Genomic DNA, 24,380 nt, shown 5'->3' on the forward strand with positions numbered 1-24,380 from the left:
CGTCCCACTGTAACAGATAGTGCCCAGGTGGCATGCCTGACTCTCTCGGATACACACAAGTCATGAGCGGCTTGGCAGCCGTCTACCAGCTGCGCTCGGGGTTGGGGTGCCCGCCAAGCGACGCTCGAGCAGGCAGCCAGCCTCACAGCAGGAGCAGACACCACTTAAGATGGTCTTTCTCATTCTCCTTATCCCAGTTAAACAGATTGCCTTGATGTTGAGTTTTATTGTGCGGAGTAATTAAATGATGGTCATGGCGACATCCGCCATGGAGACAGACCTCAAATTGGGTCGGGTTTATAGACCATCACTCCACAGGGCAGAGCATACCAGCCCAGGGTAAGGCCAACTCCAGTCTGCTCCTCTGGCTTGATGGAGCGTAAGAAACCCTCCACCCACCAGCTCCTTCCTGTCTTGTGTCTTCTGCTGCTCAAAGACTGATAACAGCTTCACAGTTGATCAGACAACTGTTTTTATACTGTTTCTATAAAGCAGCAGAGTACATTTCTAAAGGTCTCCTTCCTAATAGAGATGAATGTTGTTAGACATCATAGTAGTGTTTGTTAACTAGAGAAAGTGTGAAAATATTGCTTAACCAACAATACTACCAATGCCACTGATAAATGGCTTGTGTTCCACTGGCAAATACCAGTGGTCAATGTCATATACTGATTCTTTGACTAGTGGTATGCCACTTATTTTCGCCTGGCATGTGGCCCATAAAAATGGCATCTCTCTGGTCTTCCACTGGCATATACCACTCCCCTCTGGTAACAGCGACATGCCTCTAAGTATTGGCATATATAACATGCCATCAACCCCTTTGTCGTTGGTGTTACTATATCAAAAAAGGCATCAGTGGATTAAATTTTTTGACAATCCCTTTGGCAAGAGTCTGTCATCTTTGACACTGTTGAACTCTTAGACCACTTTTGCAAATTGTTAATAGCAATACTTTTTAGCAAATGTATATCCTGGGTCGCAGTACAGTGTCCTGTTATAGATTTCATGTCATTTGCTGTTCATTCATTCAAACGAGCTCTAAAAGGCCTAATCTTCAATCAAGACTGCCCTCCTCTCTGGCAAATCCGTTCAAGGCCAAACCTGTAGAGCTGAACTTTGAGGTAGGTACGCAGCAGGCGCAGGGCTTTTCAGGAAATTCCTGTTCTGAATGTGACATGTGAACAACTGTTTCATTAGAGCACCGCATAACCTGTCAGTGACTGAATTCACATCGGGGAGACATTCACTGAAACCCAAGGGGACAGAATATGAGTCATGCCAAAGCAAGTAGAGGAATGTGTTCCCAGGAGATTAGTGTGCAGCCTTTACCGACCTAAAATCACTGCTGCCAAGCTCAATCGAATGCCACTCAGAGTGGAATCCAGCTAAAGGCAGATTGTTATTGACTGTTTGAATTTAGCATATGAAAAGACTTTGTCAAGTTTGGAGCCAGTGGATTTGTCACATCATGATGTGGCCCGTAGCTATTGCCAAAATGCTGACGGGAAGCTTTTATGGTGACTCAGAAGGTTCACAGAATTGAGACAATAACATTATAGCCTACAAAGTTACCTTTGTATCACAATGTTCTTTCTCCCTAGAAAATTAAACTGTGTAATTAAATAAGAGTTTTGATGGAGGTTTCTTTCAGTCTGAGCCAAAAACCCTCTGTTTTTCACCTTTCTTCTACACCACCTATGCCTCTCCACAGCCCCTCCCATGCCCCGCCCTCCCTCTGCCCTTCCAACTTCGCTTGGCATTCCCAATCGGCCTTTTGCACAGTTGGCACCAGCTCTCATCTCCTTCGTCTACTTCCCCCTCTTCCCTCCTCCCTCCCCTTTCACTCTCTCATCCTCTCCTGCAGTCTCAAAACCTCCAGCTCTGACCAGCAGAAATAAGAAAAACAGTAAATGGGATGTTGCTGGATGAGGTAGAGTTATCTTAAGGTCCCTGCTTTCACACTTTGGCAGATTCTGTTTGAAATCCAGAAAAAAAAATTGAGATTTGCTTAATCCAGCATGTAACTGAAACGATGATTTGACATTTCCCTGAGTTTTGCATGCTCTACAGTGCACCACGCTGTCAAGACTTAATTTATTCCCTGTGATTTGTATAAAGTCTTCCTCCAGGGGATTGGACAGGCCCTGTTCGAACCAGGCCAACAGGTGTCATTTGTCTTGGAAGCCGTAGTCTCTCCCATTCAAAATGAACTTTAACCCGTCAGTCAGTGTCAGCTTGTTGAAACAACCTAATGAGGCATGAAGAGTTCAATCAGACGAATGTGAAAGAGGCTGACAAGGCTGGCATTTAGTGATCCTCCAAAGCCTACATCATGCTGTGAGTGTGCACTTAGAAATTTTCTCCCCTCAGTGCAACCTCAGCTTAAAGGAGACTTGTCATGTTTAATATGCACTAATTGTCTTGCTTTAGTCTTCCTCTTTCTTTATCTTAAAAGAAAGGCTCTCTTGCGGAGAGTTAGAGGAGAAGATACCACTCTTATATCAGTATGGTAAATATTTAGCACCCGCTTAGCTTAGCATAAAGACTGGAAACGGGGGAAACAGCTAGCCTGGTTCTATCCAAAATCCACTTAGCACTGTTTTTTTATATCAAATAAACAAACAAGATACGTTTAATTGGCGATGCTAGTTGGCGGATTTTGCTACCTTTGGATAGAACCAGGTGAGCCGTTCCTCCAGTCTTTATGCTAAGCTAAGTTAGCCAGCAGATAGAGGCAGCTTAATACTATAGACATCAGTATCAATCTTTTCATCTAACTCAAAATCTAACACAAGAAAGTGAAAAGGTATTTTAATGGTGTATAGATCAAGCGGAGCTGTAGCTTAAAAATAAGGTCCCACTGCTTCATCACATTCTCATATAATCACACCTGTTGGCTCATTAGGACTACATCTCCCCCTGACTTGGATGTGACTCTATTCACCCACCCTCCTTCCCTCAGCACCTTCCTCATGTCACCTGTCACTTCTTGTCACTTCCTCTCCTGCCTAGAGCCAATTCAGGCACAGGGATGAACATCATACTGATCGCAGAAGCATTGAGAGAGGAAGGGACCCGTGTGTGGAGAACAGAGGAGGGGGAAAAAAAAGTCTGCCTTTTCTCAATGAGCTTCAAAGAGCTGTCACATCAGAGACGCCAGGCTGCTCTCTTCTTACACTCTCCTCTTGTTTCTTTGCCAATTCACTCGCTCACATATACACCCGCTATCTCACACACTCAAGACACACATCTGGGCTGCTTTTCCCGCCTTTCTTCATCTGTCCTCTCTTTGAATGGGTTTGTCTCTTTTCCTCACTGCTGAATCACATTTTCTGCTGCGCACCGTCACTGCACAAGGAACTCGTTGAACTCATCGGCTCTCCCTCGCTCTCTGTCCCTACTCTACCTCCCTTTCTTGCTGTGTCTGAGACTGTCTGCAAAAACACTGTCTAGTCTCAGGTGGCCTGTCATCATCGGCCCCCTTTTGGGTAATGCAGTGCACGACTGAGTGCTGAAGGCGAAGACACCCTGAAGTGATTGAGCAAATAAATATCTTTGCACCCCAAGCCTGGCACACTTGCTAAAACGCAATCAATTTAGTCCTGAAATTGTGTCACGGACGGCGTTTCAGGACCTTGAAAAGGCCATTTCCAGCTTTTGTTTGCAAGTGCCGCTGTGTGTGTCTGTCTGTGTGTCTGTGTGTCTGTGTGTCTGTGTGTGTGTGTGTGTGTGTGTGTGTGTGTGTGTGTGTGTGTGGCTGAGGGTGTGTGTGACAGATAGACAGTGTGGCAGTGTGATGTTTGTGTTTGTGTACCACTGCAGCACAATGCAGCTTGTCAGGCAAGTGGCATTCTTTTTGCTTCTCCGCTTTGTCCCCATTCACCAGTGTCGCCCAATTTTCTGTCATACCGAATGCAAATACTGAGCCTCTTTTCAGAGAGATGTTCTTTATTCTTTGGAAAGTCGCACAAAGGAAATCATACACTGACAGCAGTCTGACTTTTCATCCAGAGCGCTCCTTTTATTCAGCAGGAGCCAGGCTGAGGGAGACATGGTGACCTGCCAGGTCAGTGAGCAGAGCAACACTAGTTATCCATTCAGCTTTGGCACCTAAAGACAAAGCAACAGTTTGACTTATAACCTCAAATGTTAACATGGGCACTTGTCTTTCATGCTTTCATCTCTGGCCAAATCCAAAGGCATTAAAGGTGCATGCACCCTGAAACAGAATTCAGACATTACAGTATGTTATTGTAGAGCTCAATTTGTGTTTGTGAATTTAAAGTTAAACTGAAGTGCAGAGAGACGGACTGTAATGATGATGTCATTGAGTCAAATCCTGGAGGCTGCTCTATAGACAGCGAATAATGACATGACTCTGACAGTAGCCATGGTGATTTGAAATGAGCACATTTTCTGATTGCCAGCTGTGAACTCAACATCCAAATGAAACTCATTTGGATGGAAAAGCTCAAACAAAAATCCTGTGAGCCTACAAAGTCAATCTAGTTTAAAGTCAATGGACCAAGTCCAAAATGTCCCGTAATGACATCATAAATTTAAGTCTTGCTGCTGTTTATTCACTGAAACAGCTGTCTGTGTTTCTAGATACCGACTTCACTCTCTAAAATCATAGATAGCACAATGTAAATTCTTTTTAAGGGCGGGTTTACCCTTTAAAGAATGCATGGTAATGACTGTTCTAATTTCGCTCTCTCCACCATTGGTTTGTTTTGCGACAGCCAAATTAAAAGGTCATGGTGATGTTTATGGTTAAAGGACTTTGTCTTAACACAGCTAAATCATTTGTTTCTTCCTTCAATAAAATCCATCTCACTGGAACTGGAAAAAAGGTCTTTGTGTACCCACAATCTAATTTATCCAAACAATATACGATTATACACAAATTATCTTGACTGAATGTCTGCCAATCCACCAGGAAGCATGTGTTTTCATAAATACGGTTTGGTTTAGAGTAGGCTTAACAAATGATTTAGGATAGCCCGAGGTGACTTTCTCATTGATGCAGGAGCTAGATCATCAGTCAAGACCAGAAACAATTTATTTACACAGCTATTTTTAAAGGGATCAACTGCTGGATAGTTTTTAATTCTCTCGGTCATCGATGTTGACAGTCACAAATGTAGATTTCAACAAAGAGAAATGAAGCATAAAATTGTGTGTTCTTTTTTATCAACCACTGTCTCCTGTGTTTTTTTTATCCAGGCTCCGTGCTGGACGTGATCAAGCATATCATCTCACGAGGCGAGCACAAGACAGGCGTCCTGGACGAGGCAAGCATAGCCACCGTGTTGAAAGATGTGCTTGAGGGCCTGGAGTACCTACACCGGAACGGACAGATCCACAGGTAACGAAACTCATGGCCCTCCCCTTTAGTACCGTAATAAAACTGACACAGGACTTCCCATTACCAGTAAGCACAAAGGCTGTATCAGACTTCACCTTGAGGGTTTATGGAGCACAGATAGATAACTCTACCCCTGATTTTCTTCTCTCTGTTGCTCCCCTAAAAGGTGTCAAACTAATATTATGTCCCCCACCTTGACTGTATGGGGCATTTTTATAGGGGAGTAATAGTATAGTGAGTCCTTTTGTGTTTGTGTTGACACAGATATCATGCATTATAGAAAATACCCACTATAGAACAGGTTGCTGTACATTCATTTTTGGATTCAATTATCATTTTAATAAGACTAATTAAACATTTTTTTCAGACTACCATAATTAAATGTTTTTAAGATGCATATTTCACATTAATCCTTATTATAAATTAATACATGTGTTTATACAGAGACATCTTTACATATAAGCTTTGCTAATGCAAATTTTATTCATGGTAAATGCTTAGTGCATGGTTTAATGTAAAGTTCAATGCACGGAAGTGATTAGTATTCATCATCAGACTAGACAGACAGCTATACAGAGGAAAGAACATTTTCAGACAGCCCCTTTCACTCCTAAAGGTCAGGGGTTTCATTGGTATCTGTATAGAGAGGTGGCAGTATACATCTCCAATGGGTATGTGACAAGTGTTCTAGAAGAAGAAGCAGTAATGACGTGTTTATGGCTTACCACTAAAGTATGGTTTTGAATGGAAAAAAAGGCAGTACTTGAAGTTAAAAACCACCACGGGAGATCTATAAGAAGACCGCCACTCCCAGGCTGATAATCTTTAACAGTTATTGTGTGACTATACATAAGTGGAATGTGTCAATGGCAGATTTGCGTGCCATAGGAAATGTGATCCTGAAAGCTTTCTTTCTAAGCCAGTTCAAGACGTGGTTAAGTCCCTGCACTCAAGCTGTTAAAATGGACCCAGTTGACACACTGGCTGTAGAAGTCATCGCACTAACCTCCTCTGTATCTAATATTCATTACTCACTTTTTCATACGTCTCAGCGGCTCAGCAGCTTTCAGAGTATCAATGTGAGAAGGAGAGAGAGGCTTGATTGAAGATCTGTATGAGAGATGTTTGTTGTTTGGGTGTTTCGATGAAGGATTAGCTCATTAACCTGCTTGTTAGAAAATGGCTGCATCCTATAGAAAGTATAGGTAGAGATGTAAGGAACTAGTGTTAACGCTGTTTAAATTACTGTGTTAATTAAAGGGAAAATCCACTGCGGTATACCTCTGCTGCAGTATTTAAGTATCCAATTTCAGCATAATGTGACAGGGTTATCGGTCAGTGCCAGAGAGAGGGGGAAATGTTTTTTTCCTGAGTAAAACCTGCCTTCATCTCTGTGCCCATTCTAAGGCTACGTTAGGGGATCATTAAAATATCATTTAATATCATAGATTTCTGTCCACCCCAGGCTCCGAGATGTGACTCGTGAAACATAAAGTGTGAGGTATGTGAGCTAATCCCCACCTTCACTAAAAAAATCATTGACGCACCGAGAGCGGCGAGGCCCCGCTCAGTTGATCAGTGTGTCCGCTAATGTAAACGTGTGTATGTAATGTAATGTAATCTATGGCGGTGCGGGTTCCACCTGTGTAAGCTGGATCATATGAGTCAGAGCCTCAGGGCATCGGGTGATGGAGAGAGTCGAAGGGGGTGAGGCTTAACGAAGAGGGAGAAAGAGAGAAAGTGTCACATGATAGGTTCCATCCAGCCCAGGACGGCAGAAAAGCAATTAGAGTCTTGCAGCCCGGGCTGTAGCCTCAACCAGAGACATTTACCACAAGACGACGAACTGCTCCACCTCCACATTCACAGCAGCTCGGAAAGTCAGTGACTCAAAGATGGCACTTGTCCTCTAACTTGAGCAGCAGGTAGATTTCATGCACATCAACAACAGATAAATACCACTCTAGTCTAGATTTGTCAGTCGGTTGAATCTTAGAAAATCCTCCTGCAAGTTAATTATTGCAAAAGCCCCCTAGACAACAGTGATGTTACTGTGGAGAAATTTACCCTACTCATCTCTAAAACCTCACGTCTTCCGAGGATACATGGGAGGGCTCTGCCCGGCAAATTACTCGGTATGTGGTTTAGTAATGATCATGTAATGGCTGTAGTTATGCTGCTTGCGGGAGCAGAGAGTCTCTTGCTGTAGATTAAAGTAAAATTGACAAAATAAGACATAAAAATTGATTTGGAAAAACAGATGAGAATGAAATTCAGCAGTATGGAGAAAGCAATCAAGACAGCAAAGCAAAGGAAAGATATTTTTGTGGTCACAAAGGGCACAGTTGAAAGAAGCTGAGGTATTTCATCTCCATAGGGGAACCGCAGGGCGACTCATAAACCCTCTTTTACAGCCCTGTTAGGGTCTCTGTGAACCTGGCACCAGGATGTGATGTCACAGGAGGTGACCCGGTGGAGCTGCAAGCTGCAAGGGCTGCCAGATGAGAATGATAAATCTTCTTGACAGTTTCATTCTGTAGCTGTTCCCACCTGGCTACTGCCTGGCTATTATTTCAGTAGGTCATAAATATGAAGAGACAACACATATCTTGTTTAGTTTAGTTTCGTCCAACATTTGTTGCATGCTTTAATGCGCTTTAACACATAGAAATAAGCATTATATGTCAGTTATTCTTCTTGCTGAAGCCCACCTACTATTGTAGCATACGGCTGGATGAGTAGCAGAAGTTGGAATTTAAACTGCAGGTGGGTTTTTTTCCCCTTCCGCTACAGTATTTCTTTGAACTTGCATGGTGCATTGTGTCACCACCTCCTCCCTCCTCCTCCTCTTCCTCTCCTGTGAATGTTAATGACTGTCTGCACTCTGCAGCCTTTTTCTCAGGGCATTAAAATCTGCTGCAGTGAACCATAGCCTCCTTGGTTCTTGAATGAAGGCAGGAGGGTCGCAATCAGATGGCCTTGATCACTCTTTGTGAATGATGTTGCTTCATGGGTTGTCTTTTTTTTAATCAGAGTGGAGCATAGTACATTGCTTTAGTTTGTTTAAATTCACAAATGAAGACTAAACAATGAGAAATGACGTGATGTCATATGGAGGCATATGTAGACAGTGAGTAATGAAATAACTGAGGACACTACGGCAGTAAAATGTTTCTGATTAATAGCTTTAAGCTCTGCATTCACATAAAACTCATCTTTACGTAGTATGTGAAACAAGAACTTTTCAGCCCACAGTCACTCACTAATTCACTAATTTACTGGCTTGAAAAATTGTCTTCTGATGACTTGATCATTTTAAGTCTTGATCTTAATTTTTCACCAATATGGCACAAATTGTTGTACAGACATTCATTGTTCCCAGACAACTTTTTCTCGAGTGCCACCATCAGGATTTGTGTGATATGTCTCAACAACTGTTGGGTTTATAGCCGTGACTTTGGTTCAGACATTCACGTCCTGCCTCAGGATGACTTAAAATAACTTTGGTGATCCCCCTGACTTAGTGCCATCATCAGGTCCAAATTCTTATTTGTCCAGAACTTTGGTTTATGACTAGATACATGCAAAGCTAACACGCTAACCTGAGACAGTGAACATTGTAAATATGACTCCTGCTAAACATCAGGATATCGACATTGTCATTGTGAGAATGTTAACATTTAGCTCAAAGCACTGTTGTCCATAAGTACAGCCTCAAAGAGCCTCTAGTATGACTGAAGACTCTTAGTCTTGATAGTATTGACTTTCACTGTCCAAAACCATTTAGCTCAGTGTACATTCTCATTTAAGGTTTTTTCACCTAGCACAGATGAGCTTTCTGGCGTGTCTCCAGATGTAGAAGCAGTATACAGTGCTACAGCTTGTCTTTCTTCTTGGACAAATGTGAGAAGTGAGACGATTACAGTTACAGTAGTAGTTCTTGTGACAAGGCCAGAGTGGTTAATTGGCCTGGACTGAACCCACAATACCTCATTAAAATACAGTACAATTTTTAGCCCAGGCTAAACCCTGAATCACACTGAGAGAGGGGACAGTGGTTGTGTAAACGAGGAAAAGTATTTTGGGATACTCCCCAGACTTGCCTTTCAGCCTCAGGTGGTCCACTCTGCTCCTCCCCTCTAATCCTCAAAAAGCAACATCTCAAATTACCAGACGTAAATCGTCGCTGTTGTATGTACTAACACCCGATGTGGAGGATGAGCATGTTCTTCATTAAGCAGAAGAGTGCAATAAACTGGAAGATACTGTGACCTGATATCACCTAGCTGTTATGTCAGGGCAGCAATGTGACAGTGGGACAAGCCAGAGAGCCACGGAGCACAGACGTCTGTACGGCGGCAGACATTTCTAACAGTGGGGTTTTTCAAAGCCACTAGCAAAGGCTGTCACGTTCGTTTTTCGTCCACCCTTTCCCTTCCTCTGCGTTGTCCCTACTGTGTGACAGTTATGTAATTGAACTCATCGAGGCACAAGTGCACATCAAAAGTTTTACACTGTAATACACAGACAGCTCTTTCTGCCTGAGCTGATTAATGGAAATACACCGTCGATACAGTCAGCTAACACCCTGTGCTGTGCCGGTACCCCGGTCTGCTTTTGGATAGTTTTATTATCCCGGCAGTCATTTGGGCCTGCAGTGGGAATCCCCATCTTTGCTCTCAGTCAATGGTCCTAATATGTGACATATGCTGCATTCCTCCCTCTGTGGCTCACTGTTTGCCACTCCCTGCCCCTGTCGCTACTAGATCTGTTGTCTGTGTGGTATTTTACTGGAGCACTCTTAGCAAAAGAGTCCTCTACACTCAAGAATTCTGCAGCATTTGAACAAAAAGCTGAACTGTGACCTGCAAACTCTTGAGTCCCTTTAGCACATTGTCTGTCTTGAGTAGGTTGCTTGTAAAGATTGTACCCCTAGTTTACAAGAGAAGGGGTACTTAAGCCAAACTGCAGACTCCACCTCCTTCACCGTTTTTTGTCACAAACTCAGGGACTCAGGAAGAGTCCAGGAACCCTGCTGATAGATTTTTGTCGTAAGTTTTCGGCATGCATTTTAAGTTGCATCTTAATCTTTCCAACCACCACAATTATGTCTGCAGCATTCGCCCCCCCATTTATCTAGAATTTGGCATGTGTTTATAGTCTATATGGATTGAATAATATCCCCAATAAAGTGAGCCTTTGCTTCTTGGAAGCTGGGTTATTTCTCATCTCCAGACCAGTAGCCCAAAGACCAGTCTATTTTTACATTCATTGAAACCAATTTGTTTGCTGGAATGATCCAACAGCATTTATCTTTCAGCTATAGCTGCAAGCTTTTAACTCCGGTGCCCCCAACTGGTAGCAAAGTGAACTGCTCCGCTGTTCACAGCAGACACTGCATCTCTTTTGAATCGTTTGTCTGCCTGTCAGTGCAGTTTAAAGATCTGTCTCAGGGTCATTTTTGCAAATCTGTCGTCATGGTGGTGTAATGGCTGAAAAAACATTCTGGGTTTGTACCACTTTGGTTTTCTTAGTAAAAGTCTCTCCTATTATTCTCTTTAAAACATACATTCACTTCCTGAACGCCTGAGCAGCAGACAGAGTTGACTGTTGTCCTCAGTGACACCACTGCCATCCTTGCCTTTTATTTCCTCGCCTTTCAGTTGACCCCTCGACTTTATCTCCGAAAGTCTGTTGCTATGACAACTCTGTCTGGCGAGTGAGGTGGCAGTATTCAGTACGTGTGGCAGTCTGTGTAATTGTGTGCGAGTGCACACGGAGGCAGACAGGCAGCCAGACAGCTGTCCCTGCTGAATCTTCTTATCACCGCCAGGGGAGACTGAATAGGGATGAACAAATTAACTACATTGTTTGTCGTTAATAATATCTAAAAGAGCAGTAAGGAGGTGAAAGCTTCAAAGGCAGTTTGTTGTACCAAGATGTGTAAAATTGAGATCTTTAGCTTACATTGAGTCTGACATATTTAAACTAGGGATGGAGCTACAGTAATGTTTCAGTAAACATAAACTAACCAATTAATAACTGTCATTATTCTAACTTTAAATGTCTTTGTTCATGTTCACAGAGATCTTAAGGCTGGAAACATTCTCCTCGGGGACGATGGCTCAGTGCAAATTGCAGGTATTTATCCACGAGGCAACACCGCCCTTCAGCACCTGTCACTAGTAACCCAGATTAGGTGTGAAGAAGTAGTTGCGCTGTGCTGTAACCTCATTTACTCATGTTAGACTCTGTGCAAATATTTCAGTGTATTTATTCACAGGAGGTGTAGTCCGTGGAGGAAAATTTACTTTCTAGACAATAACATTGACATACTGCGTTTGGGCCCTTTCGTGGGTGTTCGTCTAATTATTTTTCCTCTCCCCTCCCTCCCTTCAGACTTTGGCGTCAGTGCCTTTCTAGCCACAGGTGGTGACATCACCCGAAATAAAGTGCGCAAGACATTTGTGGGAACGCCATGCTGGATGGCCCCAGAGGTCATGGAGCAGGTTGGTTGTTATGTGCACAGAGCCATAAAGTAACCGTGACGACAGAAAACTCAGAATGAAACACAACTTTATCTTAAAAGGCTTAAAAGACATTTAGTATATTAGATTATTATAATCGGCACATATTTAGGATTTTGAGGCCTAGAACATCTATACTATGACTAAAGCTCAACAACCATCTAACAACACTTTGGTGCCTGAACTTGCAGATGACATGTGCCTTAAAACGCTGAAAATAAGCTCATTTATGTCCTAAGAACTGTTTTCTATCTATGAGCACAGTGAAGGAGGAGGAGATAATCTGTGAAAGTTGAATATGATTCTGCTTCCACAGGTGAGGGGTTATGATTTCAAAGCAGATATTTGGAGTTTTGGGATCACAGCCATTGAGCTCGCCACAGGGGCTGCACCTTATCACAAATACCCACCAATGAAGGTGAGAACACTGCGGAGCAATTGAACTTACCTAGAAACGTGTAGTTAATACAGAACAAATATAAAGTCAGTTCCTTTGACTTGCTCTGGTTACAGTTTAAGTTCAATCAGTTTTTTGTTTTTTTTGGACTAAATGTGTTCTTGGTGTCTTCAGGTCTTGATGCTGACGTTGCAGAATGACCCCCCTTCCCTGGAGACTGGCATCACAGACAAGGAGATGGTAAAGAAATATGGCAAATCCTTCAGGAAGATGGTCTCCATGTGTCTACAGAAGGACCCAGAGAAAAGGTGTTTGTAATGCCTTTAATCATTGTTGTTTCAACATGCTTCACTAACTCCGTTTCCCAAGTTTTTCTGTTACCGGGAATTAAAAGCTCAAGTGAACAGAGGTAATTTATTGTCATTCTGCTGTTTTTCAGGCCAACATCCTCAGAGTTGTTGAAGCATAAATTCTTTCAGAAAGCAAAGGTAGGTGCTTAAGGTCCCTCTGGACCTGAGATTGAATCAGTTATACAATGAGTCAGCATCATCCCTGTGTCAGGCGCTGGTTGATGAATAAAGGTCTGAGTCTGCAAAAGTGATTGGATCTGAATGGCCTCAGTGTGGCCTCTGTTTAAAATTAAAGGTCCAGTGTGTAACATTTAAAAGGATATATTGGCAGAAATGGAGTGTAACATTTATAGGTATGTTTGCTTAAATGTATAATCACCTGAATGTAGGAATCTTGTTTTTGCTACCTTAGAGTGAGCTGTTTGTATCTACAGAAGCCGTGGTCTCCTGCCAACGTGTTTACCATGTTGAAACGCCGTCTTCAACATGGTAAACACCAAAGAACTGGCTGTAGATCGGGCCTTTTATGTTTTTTCAAGGCCACTGTAGTTTCTCCTACACACTTCACAGCCCATTCTCATTCCCAGGTCCCCACACACAGACGCAATCTGCAACTCCATCACTAGATGCCACTAAATCCTACACACTGGTCCTTTAAGCTGCTCTTTTGACTATAGGTTGGTTGTTTTTGTAGCTGCGGAAGTTTAGAAATGATTGAAGGGGGGTTTTGTGTAGGAGAAAGATGTAAACTATAATACATCAAAAGATGAAAAAAAAAACAATAAAGTATCTCTCCCTGTGTGAGTCAGGCTACTTCTCACTTGGCACAACTTGTCAGTGTGTCTGACCCAAGCTGAGGCCATTGCAGCATTCCTCTCATTATTGACCATGCAGAGCTGTTTCTAACAAAGGCAGGGATAAGCAGTCTAACTCCAGCCTCCGGCTGCCCAGTACCCTAGCAACTAGAACAACAAACGTGCTGGCTCAGCATGTCACACTGCCCAAATACAACCTGGTTGGTTTGCTGGACAGGACCCTGGTGAGCAACAGGAACTGCAGTACTGTGTGCGTACAGCAGAGGGCATGCTTTGTCATTGTTTAGAATAGATAGACCTCTGGTTTAAATCAGCAAACTGGGGGTCTGTGTCAGCCCGCAGGGGGGATTTAAATGAAACAAAATGATTATTGATTTGCTATTCCGTTGGTGAAATCTTCTCATTTGTCACCATCTGTTAGGAACAAGAGTTTGTCAATACTATTTGAAAGACATGCTGGAGAAAACACTGGCAATTACAATAGTAATGTTTTAAACGTTTAAAGTATGTAAAACTTTATTTTAAATCTAAATTGATATAGCATTTATTTAAAAGCAGGGTTACAAAACAGAACAAAAAGCAAGTTTTTGAATAAATATTACAAAGATAGGCAAGAATTGTTGAAAGAAAGGAAGCAATAATAAAATTCCTTTCAGAGTAAAGTAAAACCTTAACTAAACAGATGAGAGGGACACTTTCATAACTGGGAGCCAGAACTGCAATAGTCAGTTCACCAGAAGTCTTGCACTTTGAGTTGAGCACAACCAGGAGTCCTTGTTTTGATGACCTGAGAGGCCTAGTGGACCTCTGTGGGGTCAACAGCAACATGTGTAAGGCTTTAAAAGTAAATAGATTTTTTATTAGATTCTAAATTTGACAGGAAGTCAGTGTAGTGAAAAATCTTGGTTAGTGAAGCACATTATGGGTCACACTTACATTTCTGTAATAATTTTCTTAATCAGGTAGCAGTATAAACAGATTTTGTGACTGTGTCTTTCCTCTTACGACAGACCCATGAGTATTTACATGAGAAGTTACTTCAGAGGGCGCCCACAATAACAGAGAGGTCAAAAAGGGTAAGCTGGCAAAGATTTAAATCTACTTTGTGCTTTATTGCAAAGAAGATGAGCTCAGTTGTGAGTTTATCTCCTGACAGGTACGTAGAGTGCCAGGTTCCAGTGGTCGGCTGCATAAAACGGAGGATGGCGAATGGGAATGGAGTGACGATGAGTTGGATGAAGAAAGTGAAGAGGGCAAAGCAGCTGTTGCTGCCTTAAGGGTGAGATTAACCTACAACTTGATTTTCCCCTCACATGCACACATTATACGCCACGTCTTGTCTTTTTAATCGCTGTACAATGTTTAAACTGTCATTGTCGTGTCTGTGCAGTAGCATGTTTGTCTATTGTCTCTCCACTGAGTCTCCCGTATGTGTGTATGTTTTGTCTGACGGCCAAGGAGCAGCAGGTGAAGCCTGTTGGCGCCACCAGGCGACAAGTGCGCTTCTCCTACCCACTCGAGCTGCCTGCGTCCAGGGTTGTTCTCTTGTCCCGATAATACAGATGGCATTCCCCTAACAAGGAAGGACTCTCTCTGCACATGTTAGCTAGGGAGTGTGCAACCTCTAGAAAGGGCAGGGAAGAACTCGAAGGGAGACAAAATGGATAAAAAGGCAGATAACCTTTTTCTGCATTAGAAAAAGCCTCTGTAGAGTTCATCTTCACTTTTGGTGAAATACAAATTGAATTTTACAGGCCTTTGTAGGAATGGAAGTAGGTTGAACCTGATTTTACCAGAGTAAATCTGCACACAGATAAGCTCTTATCCTCCAGATAGTAGTGACTTTGTTCCAGCATTATATAACTTTACACTAACCCTATCAGAAGACAATTACCAGACTAAGTTATGTAATTGGTTTGTTGACAGGAAAGGTTCACATCATTGTGTCTAAGCACAAATCTGTGCACACTGTACATCACATGCAAGTAGAATTTGACCCACAAGTTAACCCTTTTCAGGACCTATTAGTCAGTACAGTAAGAGTCTTTATAAACGGCGAGACATTTTGTGTCTCGTGAGAAGGGAAGTAAATGTGTGGTTTTTACTCAACTATAGCAGAGATTGTTTTGTCCACACAACTAGATATGAGCGTTACATACCTAACAGTATTGTACTGTGTCAGATAACTGTCTATAAGTTATGATAAGCATAGAGGACTTCAGCTCTTCATTTAGGTATAACAGATAAGCATTATTTAATTAAAGAAGTGAGAGTTACCTTTCCTGGAAGCCATCTGTATTTCCAATTCTGTTTTTGTTAATCATTTTTATTAATACTGACCAAATCACATTTAATCAATACGAGGCAAATTACTCATCAGCCCTGTTAAGAGATTTTCAATTAGAGCACTAATGAACATCAAGGGATTCAAATTTTTCAATAAATTTGCTGCTTTAATGCTGCTTTACTGGCTCCTTGTTGGCAAACTGAACTTTAAATTCCAATGGGCTGTCATGAGCTCAATAATTCAAGCCATGGATATTTTTTATGACCATATGAAATTATTGCTCAGAAAAAGATACATGCAGTATATTAGACAGTGGAGCCTGGCTGAGTACCTGTGTAACGTCTGTGTGCTTTGAAGACTAACCGTCTCCTTAGTAACAGCCTGAATACGCAGTCGCTTTGTCTGAATCAGACGGCAGATTCCTGAGCTGATGTGATTTCTGACATCAGCCAGACGCCACATCATGTCTTCTCAGTCAAGTCAGTTTGTCTTCATGCGGGCCTGCAAGGCTTCTGTCTGACTCTGTTCCTTGGAGTTGGGTTGGTAAACTTTTTGGTGGATAAACAGTTTGACCCTCTAACAGTGTGACTTTCTTCCTGATTTCGTATACATTTATGCCGCTTCTCTGCTTTTCAAATCAACAACTAAAATCAAAACCGCACTTGTATCATATATATTTTCACTCATTTACACCTCAGTTACCAGCGCCTAGAGGTGGAACATATGTATATGCTTTTCTATTACTGTGAATGTTATTTTATCTCATGATATATGTTGGGATGTAGTGATTCTTCTGGAAATTAAACTTATAATCTCTCTATAGATAAAATTATCAGATGGGAATGGCTGTTTTTCTTGATAATCCGTTTAATTAAATACTTGACAAATCACAGTACTTAAAAATCCTGTAAACCCAATATTCCCATAATTCAGGCCTTCTTATTGATTTGTAATTTGCTTGAAATAGCCCCAAACAACCAGAGATATTAAAGTGATAGCTACCCCCGTGTTATCTCACTAAACACTGTCATATCGTCCAACCATAATCAGCACCAGTTAGTGAAGTGAAGTATTATTAGCTGTTTATAAGTCTGTTCCCACTCTAAGGATATCACCGTATTCACATTAAGAGATAATGATAGGCTAAGCAGACCGATAAATGAGGAAAGTAAACGAGTGAGCCGTTTTAATCTTTTTACCTCTCTGCTTTCTGTGTGTTCCTTGCATCCATGCGTGCTGTTTTTGCTTTGCTAAAGCCATCACAGTGATATCCTCCTCTAAGTGTTACCTTCCTCTATCTGTCAACAGTCACCAAGAGTGAAGGAGGGATCACAGAATTCAGAGGTGAGTTTCAAAGGTTCTTTTTTTTTATGCTTCAATCACAGATTTATACATTTGTCAGACCCTGGCAAAAAAATCTAAAATATCAACATTTTTAACCTGTAGAATGCAACCAGTCTTCATTTAGGAGGTGGACCATGACCTTTTGTCAAAATACAGTCTTTTGTTGATGTGTATAATGAATATGTGCAACGCTGGAGACTGTCAGAGGTATTAAAACAAGCCTCTCCTTTCAGTGGTGGTTCGAACATTGGCCACTAAAGGCCAGCATGGATGAGACTCAGTCATCTGTCCCATTTGAACACCGATATAGGGCTGCAACTAATGATTATTTTCATTGTTGATTAATCTGTCGATCATTTTCTTGATTAATTGATTAGTTGTGCAGTCTGTGAAATGTTAGAAAATAGTGAAAAATGTTTATCACTCTTTCGCAAAGCCCAAGGTGACGTCCTCAAATGTCTTCAATCAATTATCAAAATAGTTGGGAATTAATCGATTAATTAACTAACCATTGGAGCTCCACACTGATATGAAAGTAGAATTTGATCAGATTTCTTTCTTCCTCCAGGTTTTCCAGACTCCTGAGCCTTTAAGTACTCAACCCCAGCCAGTGGCCGCAGGTCAGGCAGAACTACCTCAGGCTGTAGGCCAGGTTCCACTGCAGCCCACACCAGTCAACACTCAATCCACTGCCCAGGCTGCATCTCCCACACCCGGTGTACCCGCCACTGCTGCTGTTCCCACACAGGTCAGTCTGACCCAGCCTCGTGTTTTTTTCATCATATTCTCTTTTTTTTTTTTAAGACTTCAAATTTGTCTATTATCTCTAATTTCATCACATAGATATTGCTAATTACTTTTAGCTTATGTGTATTTTTGTGTTTTTACAGACCCTAGCTGTCTCAGGGGATGTCAAGGCCCCCATTAGTTTGGTATTAAGGTTAAGGTACGTTTCCCCTATCACCCATAAAAATCAGTAATCCAGCAGCTGAATGGTCAAAGTTCCACCATTTTTATGTACCTGATCTTCGTTCTTATGCCTTCGTTCTCATGATGTTTTCGGGTTGTCCGTCCATCCGTTCCATTCTCGTGATTTGATATCTAAGGAAACGTCCATTTGGATTCAATGATGAACTTATTCGATTTTGGTCGTCGAGGGCCAAGATCACTGTCGTATCAAAAACGTGTTGGACATAATTTAAAAGCTCCAGTATATAAAATTTATGAGGATTTATTAGCAGAAATGGAATATAATTTCCCTTGGTATGTTTTCATTAGTGTGTTTTTGTTACCATAGAATGAGCTTGTAATATCTACTGATGCTGTGGTCGTCTTTCAATGGAGTCCACAATATTGAACCACCATGTTTCTACAGTAGCCCAGAAGGGACAAACTAAACACTGGTACTAGATAGGGGCCTTCACAATTTTTACGTGTCACGGCCATCATAGTTTCCAATTCGCAATCTGCAGCTACATCACTTGATGCCTTTAAATCCCGATCCTGTGGATGACTTTGACCTACTAATGATAACCTTAACTCTTCTGATCTGTCTGTCTTTCTTTCATCTCCTCAGAAATTCAAAGAAGGAGCTAAATGACATCCGCTTTGAGTTTATGCCAGGGAGAGGTATGTTTTTTTTAGGACTATATCAATCAAATCCCAACCTCAGTTTTCTGGTGTCAACAGGTAGTTTAAAAAGTGTCCTGCAGTTAAGACTTTTTGGCTGTAGATGGGACATTTTAGGTAATCAGTGAGAGGAATCAACAGTCATTAATCTTGTGTTTTGTGAAAACTCTTTTGGTGCATCTGCCTCCCCACACAGCAACCATAATGAACAAACACACAGGACCTGAACTCAGACTAAATCAGAGCCAAAAACAGCTTATTTGAATATTTGTCAGCTGAGAGTACGTTGAGGACAGCACTTTGATTTGCAATCTAATAATGCGAATAATGTTTATAATCAGTTATTTCTTTGTGACACCAGAGAACATAAACATACACATCAGAAGCATTAAAGTGCTGCATAATGAATTTGAATTAGTTTTCTCCGTCTGGGTCCTGATGATGCACTCATAGTGCAGGATGACAGTCGCCAAAACAGTCCGATCAACGAGTTCCCTTTCAGTCTGTATAACTTTATGTTTACTCCTCCACTTGTCACAGTCTTTCTCTTATTCTTTATTTTCAGACACAGCAGATGGTGTGTCCCAGGAGCTAGTGTCTGCAGGCCTGGTGGACGGGAGGGACTTAGTAATAGGTCAGTGATTCATTCACAAACATTCTTCTGACCCTACTAACAATATCATTCCTTTCCTCACCTGAAGGTTAAAAATTGTCAGTGGATCCAATTTTCTTCTCTTTCTGAACACACACAGGAGAGCAGACACATTTTTTGTTTTCATCAGACTTAAACGTTGTCTTTCTTTTCAGTTGCTGCAAATTTGCAGAAAATAGTTGATGAGCCTCAAGCCAATAAAAATGTCACTTTCAAACTGGTGAGTGCTACACCTTCATCTTTATAAACAATAGCAGTTTTAAAGAAATCACTGATCTTCGTGTCTTTGAGTTGTGGTTTTCTTAAATCTAAACAAGTAGTACACCTTTTAGCAGACCTATAAGCCGTCAATAGTTGAAGGACGTGATGGAGCACTTTAAAGTAGGGAGAAAATATTGCAGGCCTTTCTCTGAATGATGCTAAAACTAGGCTCTAACTTTGAAATAGACACTATAATATCCGACTTTGTCATTATCTGTAAACACATCAAGTTGCGCATTATACTACACCGTTTCTTTATCTTCCCCTTGTTATTGTAATTAGTTATTGTTCATTAAGTATTGGTAGGTTAAAAAAAAACAAATCTTTTAAAAAAAGACAAAGAAAGCAGCACCCCACTCATTCCCCACTCACAAAACATTGTTCCATAGCGCTACTAGTGATGAAAAAGACTGCAGGGTACCCTTGAATCTCACAAGAAAACTACTGATAAACGGACTACAGACCACTTTTTTTCATAGTACATAAAAAAAAAAAATGTATGTGCATTTGCAATTTGTGCATACTAGACTGGAAATATATATATTAAGAAAAGTTGAATATTGATAAAAGCAAAATGCAACAAAGTGCAATGGCAGCAGACTTTGGCGAATACATAATGACTGTAACTCTCCTCGAATGAATACATAAAACAAACATAAATGCTATATTTCCACCATTTGAGGCTTTATTAGCATCATCTGCTTGCACACTGTTTCTTCTGCAATAGTTTAATGGCAGCTGACTGGAGAATTAGTGCCCCAACTCCTAATATTCACATATAACAGCAGTGGAAGGAAAGTAGACTCAACTCACGATTCACAATACTCGGTTCACCTTATGGTTTTCTCAATTTTTTTTTTTTTATGTTAGAGAAAATGTTAGAGATTGAAGACAAATTATGAAAGATTCCTTTATTTCTGAGACTACAAAATATATTTTCTCTTATGTTTTCTTTATCAAATTAACTGTAAAAAATGCATATTTCTTTTTTTTTGTGGAAAAGTGAAACTGATGCCATTACGCCTTGATAAAGCTACTGACGAGAGTGATGTAGGACACTGAACAAGCAGTCAAAAGTAGATAGCGCCCTCTGCTGTTACAAAAGAGTATCACCATTAATTTTTCATCCCACCGATTTGAATCCTTTACATATTTATATAGTGATTAAACTGTCCGGTGATGTAAATCCTTAATGGAAACACGCAGAAATTTACATTTTCTTTTGTCAATTTCATGAAAATTTTGAAAAGATTGGAGCTATATTTGGATGGAAACCTGACTATTGTTTCACTTGAAGCTTTATGGAACAAAGTTCTTTTGAAGTGTGACTGCTCATATGTTTTTGCTCTACTTTTTATCCTTCCCTCTTTTTTCCACAGGCTTCTGGAACTGAGGGATCTGAAATACCAGACGATGTCAAATTGATGGGCTTTGCTCAGCTCAGCATTAGTTAAACTGTTGTTCTACATGGGACCGTGACTTGCCTAAAAAATGTGAAAATTAAAAAAGAAAAAAAAAATAGTTTAATGCATTTTTTTTCTTTCTATGGCTGTAAAGAAAACCACTACTGCCAAAGAAAACAGTACCGTTTTGTCACCCATAGGATTATACAATGCCGCCTGATTGAATTGGGTGGCTGAAGTATCAGAGCGTACAATATAAGAATCACTCAAACAAGTTTACAGCGTACATGTAGAAGGATGCAAGTATCTACAACAAACAGTTTTCATTTCCCACTCTGGTCTCCCTCATTCTGTTACTTTCTTCTCTCTAATATGTGATGCATTTGCACAATCTGAACTAATGCCCTTGAATCCTGATAAGTGTAACAATGCCTTATATTCATCTGAACTACTGAATGCACGTTTTGGGGAAGGCCTCAGTTACCATATGGAGCATTATGTTGTCTGAAATGTACAAATGTGGTTTCAGTTGCTCGTGTCAAACTTTTTACTTCATTTTGAGAGGAGGTAAGATGCAGCTTACCAAGCCAACTAGACTTCAAATTCTACACACAATTCTGTACTCAACCGATGAGTGCCGACGTGATGTGGCACAACAAATGTAATGTGAAACAAGAGGAAGATGTGACCACTACCAACAGTAACAATCTTTAAATGATAAGGCTAGTTTTATTAAATCTTTTTCTAATCATCATCAAATGTCATGAAAAGAAGAAAAGATGTGTTAGTCTGTTTCTTAGTACTTTCTGACTCCACTGCACTGTCTGTGGCACTCAACCTCAAGCTCATTCAAATCTTCAAAAAGGGCTCACAAATATAGTTAAATTTTTTTTTAAAGTCAAAGTTATTTCCTGAAACAGCTGGACACAAATGTTACTCAGAATTATTCTGAATTCCATTAGAATTAAATGGTGTATTCATTTGGAACTATTTTCACCTGCGGATTAATGGACATTTGGTGCCCTAGTGACAATTTACAGCAAAAACATGTCACCACCATAGTACAACGGTGTGGCTCATCAATGAGTTTTTAATAGTTTTTTGGGGCAAGAATGGAGCTCTATGGCACAAAGAAATCAATTATGTTAGTCTTTGGATGCACAGAAAATATTTCATGGGATTTGTTGACAATAAGAAGCTTAATGATTGTTAGTCTTATCATTTTAAGTACCGCTACACCCAACACCATCAGAAAGGAAAGTCTCTTTATGAACTGAAACTGGTTTTAAATGATTACACATCTATAGATTGTCCAGTACTTCGGCTGATTATAAACTTCAACACATTTATCTAATTGCAAAACCTAAATGGTTACGGAAAAAGGAGTGCAACATAATATTGACTACAGAAATTCCACAAAGAAAACCAGATTTTCCTCCACTCATTTCATACACAACACTGGTCTTTTTGTACATTTGATTATAGATTTAAATTGTAGTAAAGTAAAAGAGTTTTACAACAGCTGAAACCACAAGTGTTGTATGAACAGATGTGTCTGTTTGTATTAGTATGTGTCTGTTTGGAATCAGTTTCTCAAATTCTTCTTCTTCTTCTTCAAAAAAAAGACTTAAGTGCATTTTTGTTTATGTGGATGTAACATAAGTACTTGATTTAACCTCTAGTATGTAAATAATGACATTTGGCTTTGATTTGTTTTTATACTGGGTGTTTCACTCTTGGCCTTTTTTCTGTCCTATGACACAATTGTGGGTTGTAGCGTTGTGTGAAGGAAGACGACGACACTGCAAATTTAGCTTTGAATTCTCTCATTTTGCAGGACATACTGTCACTTACTGTATGTCACGTATGACGCTCATTTACCTTTACTCATGAAGCTTTTCATTTTTTGCCTTTGAAAAGTTTGAATATATTTTACCGTGGGGCCACAGCTGTCCTGATGAACCGCTCAATACCTGTCCACCTTAAATTTCCCTCCAATTTTGAGCCGAGCAGCAGCAAATCTGTCTCCAACTCTTAATGATACCAAGTGGAGCCTGTTTACAGTACTTTAACCCACATCTGAAGTCATAAAGCTGCTTCATCACTTGGCTAAAATGAAGATTTTACACCCTCCAGTTTGGAGAAAAGCTAAGCTATGACTGTCGACATTTTGAACCATCAGAAATGTGTTTTGGATTTGGCAGAAAGAGGCTGTTATCAGTACAGCTGCAACATCCTTTCAAACACACTCTGGATGTGTTATAATGAATGTGTATCTCACAGTTATTGGCACCGATGGCAGTGGCAGGTTCATTTAACACTCTGCTCTAATGTGTAGATCTGAAACGCCAGCAAGGTTTTACTGTTTAATTTGGTGATGTGATAAACCCTCCAGATGCCATATTGAATGAAAATGAATTTTTCTGGATTATTTTTTTTTTTGCTTGCAGATAAAATGTTAAGAAGAAATCTTTGTATTTTGACTTTAAACATGTTAAATTTTACGCTAGCCTTAAATTGAAAATGACCAAGTGTATTTTCTTTTCCTTCTTTTTTTTTTTTTGACATGATGTCAAGGTTTATGATTCAGATTTTCAGTGTCTTTGAAATGTAGTTCTTGTTACACGTGAAGATACCCGAAATAAAGATATACAGGTGTGTCGACCCTGTGTTCTCCTCGAAGGGGAGCGACAAAGTCAGCAACCCAATGTTACTCTTAAGTTTCTAAACTGCAGTATTTGGTGCCATTCTCCTGGTTTAATCTGCAGCTGACAGCAGATTAGGACAGGATAAGTGTGTATGAGCCCTGAGAAGTGTGTGTGTGTGTGTGTCTGTGAGTGTGTGTTGTGTATGAGCCCTCCTTCTTAACGGAGTTGAAGATCTAATGGCTTTGTTCTCATCCTTTCTCCAACAGTCGCTTCTGTCCTGCTCTCCCATGTAGTCTAACAGAGCTGTAGCAACTGAACAGATGATCAACAAAAACACTTTTGTCCAGGCAATAACTCAACAAGGCTGTAATGTATTTGAATTTCCCACCTGTTTTCAGTTTTTTTTTTTTTTTTTCATTCTTTCATTTGCTCTATTTTTGATCGTTTTGGAGTTCAAAGCATGTTTCTCTTGATTATTTTTAATCAATAAAGAATGAGCATATCAGCCACCTCTTGGCACTTTGTTTTTTTATGAACATCATTACTTCAGATGTCAATTACACTAAGTTACACTAAGTGCTGACTGTGTAGGACTCTGTATATGACCATAGGGCTCTTTAACAACTATTCACGTGTTGTCAGCTGGTTAGTATGGTGGCCCTGAAGTGCAAAGAAAGTGCACTGACAAACCGGAAA

General features: G+C 40.6%; 1 protein-coding gene across 1 annotated transcript in view; it reads left to right on the forward strand.

Moving 5' to 3' along the window:
• The window catches only part of oxsr1b (oxidative stress responsive kinase 1b), a 39,088-nt gene extending 14,895 nt beyond the window's left edge, over positions 1-24,193 (forward strand). Inside the window, exons 4-18 of the mRNA XM_051410573.1 lie at positions 5,230-5,371; positions 11,457-11,512; positions 11,771-11,880; positions 12,215-12,316; positions 12,470-12,603; positions 12,735-12,783; positions 14,471-14,536; positions 14,617-14,739; positions 17,056-17,091; positions 17,660-17,839; positions 17,982-18,037; positions 18,668-18,720; positions 19,286-19,354; positions 19,528-19,592; positions 21,013-24,193. Of these exons, the coding sequence (XP_051266533.1) occupies positions 5,230-5,371; positions 11,457-11,512; positions 11,771-11,880; positions 12,215-12,316; positions 12,470-12,603; positions 12,735-12,783; positions 14,471-14,536; positions 14,617-14,739; positions 17,056-17,091; positions 17,660-17,839; positions 17,982-18,037; positions 18,668-18,720; positions 19,286-19,354; positions 19,528-19,592; positions 21,013-21,087 (1,316 nt within the window). The 3' untranslated portion in view covers positions 21,088-24,193. The remainder of the gene's footprint in view (positions 1-5,229; positions 5,372-11,456; positions 11,513-11,770; positions 11,881-12,214; positions 12,317-12,469; positions 12,604-12,734; positions 12,784-14,470; positions 14,537-14,616; positions 14,740-17,055; positions 17,092-17,659; positions 17,840-17,981; positions 18,038-18,667; positions 18,721-19,285; positions 19,355-19,527; positions 19,593-21,012) is intronic.
• The last annotated feature ends 187 nt before the right edge of the window (positions 24,194-24,380 follow it).

Source organism: Dicentrarchus labrax, unplaced genomic scaffold, assembly GCF_905237075.1.
Source record: "Dicentrarchus labrax unplaced genomic scaffold, dlabrax2021, whole genome shotgun sequence".
NCBI lineage: Eukaryota > Metazoa > Chordata > Actinopteri > Moronidae > Dicentrarchus > Dicentrarchus labrax.